The 10810-nt window shown below is 40.3% G+C and overlaps 1 protein-coding gene across 1 annotated transcript in view; it reads left to right on the top strand.

Moving 5' to 3' along the window:
• The first annotated feature begins 6248 nt into the window (after positions 1-6248).
• LOC112594388 (toll-like receptor 6) overlaps positions 6249-10810 on the top strand; it is a 26386-nt gene continuing 21824 nt past the window's right edge. Inside the window, exon 1 of the mRNA XM_025339150.1 lies at positions 6249-9961. Within this exon, the coding sequence (XP_025194935.1) occupies positions 6626-9961 (3336 nt within the window). The 5' untranslated portion in view covers positions 6249-6625. The remainder of the gene's footprint in view (positions 9962-10810) is intronic.

Below are 10810 nucleotides of genomic sequence, written 5' to 3'. Positions count from 1 at the left end.
ATTATATATACATACATACAATAGTGATATGTAAGTAGTGGTTATAGTGCATATAGGTACGATAGTAATAACATTATACCTTGCTGGTTTATTATTATGAACGATGATAAAAATATAATATAATATACAACGTCTGTATATAAAACACATGGCGCGTTGTAAAAAAAAAACACAGTTTCCGGTTTGAGAAAGGTATCTAACTATATGGCGCGACTTACGTATGTTATATATTTGCAGAGGTATGTACATAAGGAAAATGGCGTCCGTGCACAGGATTCCATGAAATGTCAATTTAGACGACGGACGGAAATAATTTAATAATTGCAATGGTATTGTTGCTAAATGAATGAACAATGCTCTCGCAATAATATATAACACGCAACCGATATTGCCCTTGTACTGAAATTAAGTATAGTTAAACATATACAGTGTTATTCACCCATCAGGCTCACCAATAGCTTTAATATTTCAATAATGTATGATTTTTGAAATGTTTAAGTACACATAACGACTATACTTTAATATACATAGAATTTGTATACTATTTAAGAAGTGTCCTTGTCATGGTGATACAAACTTATTTTTCAATTATAAATTAATAAACTTTAAATTGTTAAGCAGATGATTTTTTTTTTTGAAAATTTTAATTTATCTAAAACGATAGTTTATGTGCTATTTAACTTTGTGTACAGTAATGATACTAGGTTCCTGGTTATACGTTTAGAAAATATATGTAATAAAATGATTTGAAACTTCAGTTACTTATATATTATTAAAACAATAATGCTTTAATTAAGAAAAAATCTGCAAGAAGGGGTTGATACCAATTTAAAAAAGAAGTTTGTATCACTACAGGATACAGCATATACAAATGTAAGTAGTTAAAAAAATATAATTCTTATAATAAGTTATGTGATTTTAAATTTCAAAAATTAGAATTTGAATGTATACATTAGTAAGGGAAAAATTGGTGTATACTTGATTAGTGAACCACTCTGTAGTTTGTATAAACGATATACGTGATAACATAGTATATTGTATTATTTAATATAGTATATAACATATTATGTATATAACGAAATAAAATCTACAAAAATGTTTTTTCGTCAAAATCTTCTTATGTATTGGCTCGTATGTTGTGAGGCAAATCAGCCATAATTGGCAAACGCGACAATACATATTGTATACAATACGTGCAGCTGCAGAAGTATCTCTGTATAATTGTACCTAGTAATACACGTGGACAATTCGGAAAAACTCATTGTCTATGTATCACGCGATTTTCATGTGTAAAATATTTTCATATGTATTTTCATATACTATATGTACTTATGTGGCTATGTGTATGTTTAGTTGGTACATACGCGCGTTTATACGGTTCTACAAGTAGACTATAAGTATAAAGAATATATTTCAAAACTATATTTTTCCGGAATTTCAAACATTATCGCGACGATAGAGACTGTTATTGCGTTCTGGTTCTGGAATACAATTTCGAGTCACCGTCAATCTTTTATTGTGTTCTATTATGCCAAAAAACTTTTGGTGAACAGATTTTTGTCGCTGTTGTATAAACGGGTACCTATACTGTACTGCACGCTGGCCCAGAACTTGCAATACTAGTGAAATTGTTGAATACTCGGATAATTTTAAAATTGCGCTAGCTGATTACAAAAAAATAAATTTAAATTTAAACGGTATACTTTCGTATTTGTACTTTACACTTCGCTACACAATATTCTAATAACATTATATTACTTGTAAGTAATCTTTAGCCACGAAACATAAAATATTATTTTTAATATGATTTTATTACTACCATATTTACCTTATCATCATGTATATGAAAATAACGAAATTGTACGTTTATATATAATATAATAAATAGTTATTAGGAAATCATAAGAAAAAAATAAATGAACGATATAATAAAGAATTATCTTGATGATAATAAAGGAAATTGCTATTTTTATTATCAAACAAAATATAATAAGTAAATATTTTTCAAACTATTTAGACGATATTAAGTTTACAAAATATACATCTATAGATAAAAGATAATTCACCGAACATTGGTAATGACTAATGACTGAGACATACGCGTGTCTAGAATAAGCGCGGCTGACTGATTGACTTCCTACAGTACTGCAAATCAACGGCCGCAGACAAATTGGATTTAATATTTAATGTTTTACGAGTGTATACAGTATGGCTAGATAAACTTTGTGTACGAGGGTAGAAGAATAATTGCAGAATAAGCGTACACGAGCCGCAGGGAATAGATCAAGTGGTACATTTTTAAAAAGAATTTATAAAACAACTACGTTGTCGTCGTAGTCATTCATTCTTCTTATACAGTCCACGGCTTTCATGTGCACACATGCGATTTGTGGTAAAAAAATTTTATATAGACATTGAGACAACACACTATGCATAAAAAAAAAAAAGATAACTAAAAATTAATAATAAAACCTTATATCTTATTAAAAAGAAATTCACCTACCTTCTTTACAATCTTTCGCTTACTCACGTTCGTATTATGTTTAATATAATATTATTAATTTATTACACGAGTCACACATCGATAAATTATATCAAAATACCCAAATATATAATATTATCCAAAAGCACAAGTTTTGGAGTAACTTGGTTGAAATCGGTTACACAGACATTTATAATGTTAGCTAATTAATAAATAAGTGACAAAAGTGCAATTGACAATAAGTCAACCATAAATTTTATTTATTTATTTATTATTTTCTTGTTTTTTTATTAATATTTGACCTTTCTTTCATAATATTGATTATAGAATACCGAAAAGGCGAAAAGGTGTACTTTCGATAAGTGAGTACTTTATTTGCCTATACAAAACGCCGTGATATCATATTATCTGTAGGTGAATTCAGAAATAATTTTGAAAAAGATCTATAATTGTCTTGCTATTCATTACCAGCAACTATTTTTAACCACGTCTTTCAAACTTTACGAACATTCCATGATATCTCAAAATTTCTAAAAAAAAATCCTCATACGTGGTTTAATTTTATTTTGTATTTCCTTAACACTTGATTATCTACAGTTAGGTAAAATGGTTATACTCATGTCACTAAGATAATACATAATATATTTTAAATAGGTTACAAAAAAATCTTAATTATTAATATTTATACAAAGCTAGGTTAAATAAATCAATATTTTATTTTTTTTTTTTAATTACTCTTATTGACGAATGTTTTAATGCTGAATATTATATTATATTTTATTCCACTCTTTGAATAATTTTTTCAATACTATTTTTTATTCATTTATTTGTACACGAACTCATATAATATATATATATAGACATATTATTATGCAGGAATATTTGGAATTGTGTGAATTCTACATATATTTTATAATATATACTATCCTTTCACCGCCACCCCATGGTTTCGTTTTCGCGTGACAACCGGCGATTCGAGAAAATAGTTTCATAATGAGATACCGTAGCGAATTCTATTTATTTAGTCCTGTGGATAAAAAGTTTGAAATTAATGACAGCAAGTAAATACACATAACACACATACGCTACCTACTCGTTGGTAAACTACTAAAATACCAATGGTACCTATTTAAATAGTACCTATACTAAACGTTTCACTCTAAGCAAAAAATGTTCACTTTATTTAAGTGTTTATTTTGGCATGAGTATATTTTATTATTTTATTTACTATTAATTTTTATTTATGCTACTTAAACATAAAACAGTTTTTCGGCAAAGAGTTTAAATGCTTTTTTTTACTGACATTAGAAATTATACTACGAATTTTAAATTTACCTAATGGATTTATCAAACTTTAGAATTCATTATAATTCATATTCATCGTCGTATAAAAATTTATTTTTCACTGTATTGTACGAATAAATATACGATTTCTAAATCAATATATAGGTATTCATATCATTACTGAAAAAATCCAATCAAACAGAAAATATGTTTTTGTGCGAAAATTGAAAATTTTAGTGCATCAAACGATATTATGGTTACGGCCACGAAGAAAAATAGTTGGATAACATTTCAGTAAAACAACAGTTTCTATGTTTTTCTGGTTATTGTATCTCCTAATATTTTGGAATTTGGAAAATATAGGTTGACATAACGGCAAAAATAATGTCATAAAACAATTAAAAGAAAATATCATTTAACTGTTAAATGTTTTGAAACTATTCCAGTAATAGTACCTATATAGTAATCGTTTCAATAAACTCGTCAGACGTTATTACAATATCGCGTGTTTCGTTTATTGTTTTGAAATCGGGGCCAGCAGATGTCGGAGTGAATGAATATAAGTACATTCGACGAGCACACGATTTCTAAACGAATTCTCCTAAGTTATAATAATGGTAATAATAATATCATGTTATACAATATATATTTTGCGTACCGATACGAAATAAATACATACATTTTACCGATTAAGATCAATTTTACGAAATGTCTTTACGCGTGTAAGAATACGGGAAATGTAAAAAAAATTCACCACTCACCACGTGCGTGTATATGATATAAAGAGCAGCGGCGCAGCTGTACACGATATGTGGTACTCTTTTGTCAGAGTAGGTACGTTTCCGATTTTCTGAAGTAATATAATAGTCGCGAATTGCGACATCTGCGTAACAATCGTCCCTAAATTGAAAAAAATAATAATAACATACCACTTATCATTCATTTATGTCGTGAATTCCAATGCTGTTTTTTATAATACACTTTTTTATTTTAAATTGCCATTTAGTTTTGTATCTATTCTTGTATGAATAAAAATAAATAACAATAATAACGATGATAATAATAATGGACCGTCGACGACAATGGCAGACAAATATCACGCACAAACATCGTATGTATATTGAAAACTCGTTGAAGATTAAACGTAAAAACGGACGGCCTCGTTATATAGTATGTCTAATAGTACGACAAATGTTATAATAATTGTAATATTATTATAGTTGATTATAGTTGAGTAGTTAATATTATTGTAAAACAACATCGGAGACGTTTCGCGATAGATTAATAGTGTTTTTCCATTAACTCTTGGCCGTGTTACTGTAAAAGTTTTGTCTGCGTCATGACTTTGTACCGCCCGGGCGTGTTATTCCGACGTTCAAGGGGTTCATGCGTGTACATTTAGTTGCGTGACCGCAAACTACGAGGGGCCGAACGCCAGTTCTCTATATTTCACTAATAATATATTATTGTTGACACAGAAGCACACCCGCGTCCTACGACAACCCGGTGACTGGTATGTGCGCGCGGATAAGACTTTATAATAACGACGACAAAACGTTACGACGTAAACGTCCTAAACGGTGTTCGGCGACAATATGTTTTCGCACACCTTTATTGTATATATTATTGTAAGTATGATAATAATAATACGACGCGTATCGTCGTGAGCGTCAACGAGATCGCTTGGTGGATTACACACAAGATATCGATGACGTTAAAGTGCAGAACATTACTATATGACTGCAGTGCTCTGGAAATGCGTTCCGGAAATGCGACGAGTCCGATGGATTATACGGAAATCCAAGTGGCGCGGCGGTAAGAAGCGGTGCGGTGCGTGTATTCCGGGTCCGATCGGCGAGTGTAAAAGAAATTCCGGACACAAAGAGACGCACAATAATATTGTTGTTGCGGGATGCATGATGCGCCCGCGTACCGCTCGAAATCAGGTGGTGGCGGTGGTCAATAATATCATATTGTATAACATGATATTGTATTTTTATTGTTGTTTTTATTATATATTTGTACCTAAAACCTTCGGGTCGTGTAGTGGATGTAAAAGTGGTGAAAAAAAATCTCCGAAAGAAAACATAATGTTACCCGAAGAGAGCCCATTGTGCGACCCTGCGTTATACGACCGACCCCTCTGTGTCTATTGTCGGCGCGACACATATTTTCGACGGCCCGTAGTGGAAGGGGGGTGGGAAATGAAGAGAGTGAAAAAGAGAAAATACAGAACCGAAAGAATAATATCACTCGGTGGCGGCGTAACCACCGCTGTTACTTATGCACAGAAGCCGCCGCCGTCGATTCCCGGTGGGGTGGCTGCCGCCGTCAAACAAGTGGTTGCACTTCGCGCGCCAGCGCTCGGCGTCGGCGGCGGCAGAGACTGCGAACGTCCGTCGCGCACTCTCGCGGCCGGAACGCGTTGGCCGGCCACCGGCCGACACACACGGCCGCCGCCGATCGCCGCGTCAGTTTCTCACCGTCGACCGTACCGTTCGGTTCGCAAACGTTTTGCTCGATCCTTCGCGCGCCGCGAGTATCGTCGCGAGTGTCCGTATTTATTTTTTCCGTGCCCGTGTGTATTATTTTATGTGCGTGCGTCGTTTTACGTGTTTGTGATTTTTTTTTTTTTGATTTTTAGATCGTACGCCGTACGCGAACGGAGACACGCCAGTGTCGCAGAATATTAATATTAATTTTATTTTTTATTTTTTTGGGAAAATTTTAAAAAAAATTATAAAAAATTTTTCATCTGTTTTTTTCACGCGATGTGCGTCCGGTGACGGTTTCGGTTGTGACTTTTTTTTTGACCCCCACGAACGACCGAGTGCTGCCGAAAACTGTATACCCCCGACGATGACGTACCGTAGACGATACGCCGCCGGCCCGTTGCCGTGGCTGCTAATGTCGGTGCTGCTGTTGCTGTCGGGCACCGCGTGCGCTAACAACGGCGACCCGGTGTGCGACTGGCAGCGCGTAATGGCCACGGACGAGGCGCAACCGTTGCGCGTCGTACTCAAGTGCTCGTTGCGAACCATAAACAACGCGGACAGCGTCATATCTAACCTGACGTCCGCGCAGATGGACATGATTACCAGTTTGACGCTCAAGTGCAGCGACGTAATATTTTTTGAGAGTAGCCTGGAGAACAGCTTTCTCACGCAGCTCCGGCGCCTCAACCATTTGGACCTAGAGTACTGCAAGATCAAGTACGTGCCGCCCGCGGTACTCAGCACGTCCAGAGAACTAAGGAAATTGCGTATCCGCACACACAACACCGATTGGTCCGCAATGACCATGGACTTCCACTCGGACAGTCTACGTGGTCTCGTCCAACTCCGGGAACTCGACTTGTCTGACAACAACATATGGAACTTGCCGAAAGAGCTATTCTGTCCGTTAATCGGACTCGCCAACCTGAACCTCACAAAAAATCGGCTGCAGGACGTGTTCGAGTTGGGCTTCTCAGACTGGGGAAACGGGCCCACAGCACCCGGTAAGACGTGCAACACCGCTCTCGAAGACTTGAACTTAGCCAACAACGACATAATTTCTATGCCCGACAATGGATTGACCAGTCTTAGAGCACTGAAAAAATTATATTTGCAAGAAAACCAAATCAACCAAATCGCGGACCGCGCGTTCGTCGGACTCACGTCCTTAAACGTGTTAAACGTGTCGAGCAATCGCCTTTCCGCCTTGCCGCCCGAACTGTTCCATTCTACTAGGTATCTGCGCGAAATTTATCTGCATAACAACTCTATAAACGTACTGGCTCCTGGTCTACTCGAAGGACTCGACCAGTTGCTCGTGTTGGACATGTCGCACAACGAATTGACCAGCACTTGGGTGAACCGTGACACGTTCTCCGGTCTTGTCCGGCTGGTCGTTCTCAACCTTGGCCACAATCAGCTGATGAAAATTGATTCGCATGTGTTCCAGGACTTGTACAGCTTGCAGATACTTAATCTTGAGCACAATAACATCGAAATGTTGGCGGATCAGGCGTTCGCCGCGCTTAGCAACCTACATGCGCTCACGCTGTCGTTCAACAAACTTAAGCACATCGAACCACTCCACTTTTCCGGGCTTTACGTTATAAACCAGCTGTTCCTCGATAGAAATCGTATTGACACCGTGGACGAACACGCGTTCCAAAATTGTACAAACCTACACGATCTGGGCTTGTACGGTAACGCTCTCCGGCAGGTACCCGCCGCTTTATCGAAATTACACATGCTTAAGACACTTGATCTGGGCGGTAACGTTATCAGACACATAAAAAACTCGTCGTTCGACGGACTCGACTTGTTGTACAATTTAATTTTGTCAAACAACGAGATTAGTAACTTGACCGCGTACACGTTTTCCACGATGCCTCTGCTTCAGGTGCTGAATCTGGCTTTTAATCGACTAACGCACGTAGACCAGCAAGCATTCGGAACGTCCAATAAGCTGCATGCCATCCGACTGGACGGAAACGCGCTATCAGATATAAACGGTATGTTCGACGGACTCTCCAAACTGGTGTGGCTCAACGTGTCTGACAATCAAATTGCCAATTTTGATTATATGTACCTGCCGTCCAGCGTCGAGTGGTTGGATATGCACAAGAACGCCATCAGCGACTTAGGCAACTATTATGTGCAACGCGATACGATACAGATCAAAATGTTGGACGCCAGTTTCAACCGTCTCACCGAGATCACGGACACGTCGATACCGGATAGCGTGGAAAACGTTTTCCTTAACAACAACCTAATTCATAAAATCAAAATTAACACGTTCTTGCGTAAAGCCAACCTGTCTCGGGTAGTTTTGTACGCTAACAAAATGGAGTACATCGACATCGCCAGCTTACGACTCGACCCGGTGCCGGAGAACAAGGAACTACCGCAATTCTACATCGGCGACAACCCGCTAAAATGCGACTGTACCACCGAATGGCTGCAGCGCATCAACCAACTGAGCGTGCAACGCCAACACCCCCGAATAATGGACATGGACTCTATCATGTGCCGACTTGTGCACTCCAAGACCGAAAAGTATAAACCGCTGTTGGACCTTAAACCGTCGCAGTTCTTATGCGAGTACGAGTCGCACTGTTTTTCCGTGTGCGAGTGTTGTGACTTTGACGCGTGCGATTGCGAGATGACGTGCCCCGATAACTGCACATGCTATCACGATCACGTTTGGTCATCCAACATCGTGGACTGCTCGAACGCCGGGTACAAGTCCATTCCAGCCCGGATCCCGATGGACGCGACCGAAATATACTTGGACGGCAACGACTTGGGCGAGCTGTCCAGCCACGTATTCCTCGGCAAAAAGAAACTGCAAGTGTTGTACATGAATAATAGCAACGTGGTGTCATTGCACAACAAGACGTTCAACGGAGTGCCAGACCTGCGGGTGCTGCACATCGAGAACAACCAGCTGGACCGGCTCAACGGCGGCGAGTTCGAAACGCTGCCCAAGCTCGCCGAACTGTACCTGAACGACAACCGGATAACGAGCGTTGCGAACCGGTCGTTCGCGCCGCTCAAGTCGCTACAAGTGCTGCACCTGGAGAATAACCAGATCAACGAATTCCGGCCGTGGCAGCAACTGAACGCAGCCAACACGCTGACGTCCGTCTCGCTGGCCGGCAACACGTGGCTGTGCGAATGCGACGTGATCGTAGGGCTCGAGGGATGGCTCAAGAACAACGATTACCCGCCGTCGACGATGCTGTGCTCTGACAAGACCACACCGGTGGCCGCGGCCATACAAAAATGTCAGTCCGAGCGCGACACCGGTCCCAGCATCCACCGGCCGTTCTACAACACGTCCGTGCTGGGCACCGACTACGTGCCGTTCGTGGCCGCCAGCCTGGCCCTGTTCATCGTCGTTTTTGTGTTGGTTGCCCTGGCCTTGGTGTTCCGCGACGACCTGTGCCTGTGGGCTCATTCCCGGTACGGCGTGCGCGTGTGCAAGTCTCCGTCGTCAAGCGAGACGGACAAGCTGTACGACGCGTACATGGTGTACAGCATCAAGGACGAAGAGTTCGTCAACCACATACTGTCCACCAGCCTGGAGCGGTTCGGGTACAGCCTGTGCCTGCACTACCGGGACATCCATGTCATCAGCCCGGCGTACCTGATGGACAGCTTCCTCGGGGCGTCGGACGCGTCGAAGCGGATAATCGTCGTGCTGTCGCTGTCGTTCCTGCAAAACGAATGGGAGAAACCGGTGTTCCGCACCGCGTTCCAAGCGTGCCTAGAACGGGCCAAGACGAAAAAGCAGTCGGTGGTCGTGTTGCTGACCACCACGATCACGCCCGACCGGGAGCTACAGGCGCTGCTCAAGTCCTGTGACGTGGTTACGTGGGGCGAGAAGCGGTTCTGGGACCGGCTCCGGTACCTGATGCCCGACCCCAAGCCCATGACCAGCGCCGGTGGTGACCTGAAGAAGGTGATATGCGACGGCCGGCCGGTGGCCCAGTACGCTTCGTTCGGTGCATGCGCTGCATGCTTTAATGCAGCGATATACGTTGTATCGATGTTATTAACTTCCATCACAGCGTATTGCAACTACCAGGTTCGACCATAAACATCCCGAAGAAAATCATTTTGCAAAGCTGAACAATCATAAATATAATAAATAAAACACTATACAGACCGCAAATTATCGAACCGCGGTTTCCTGTGAAATCCGTCACTAAACTGTCCGTCTCGTCAGTTAAGGATCGACAATTATCATCTGTGAGTATCGCCGTTGCGCTTAACAATGTGTAATATGATTTATATTAGTAAGTACTCTGTCATCATCGTTCTCTAATGAATAAGTCCTTCCCCGGTGTAAATCAGGTCCGGTACTGCTAACACATGGTGCGCTTATGTCTCTCTGGTCAATGGACACGTAACTGGGGTTGGACGGATCCTCGTCCTCGTCCGTGGTCTCTGCGACGATTCCTCGGACATACACGAGCTCTGTGTGGGCCCGACTGCATCGGCAGGACTCATGCGTATCCAGGCTCAGGACGTCGACCGCTGTGTACCT

This window comes from Melanaphis sacchari, unplaced genomic scaffold (assembly GCF_002803265.2).
Source record: "Melanaphis sacchari strain LSU unplaced genomic scaffold, SCAv2.0 Contig0_pilon_pilon, whole genome shotgun sequence".
Lineage (NCBI taxonomy): Eukaryota > Metazoa > Arthropoda > Insecta > Hemiptera > Aphididae > Melanaphis > Melanaphis sacchari.
This window is presented reverse-complemented; position numbering and strand designations above follow the sequence as displayed.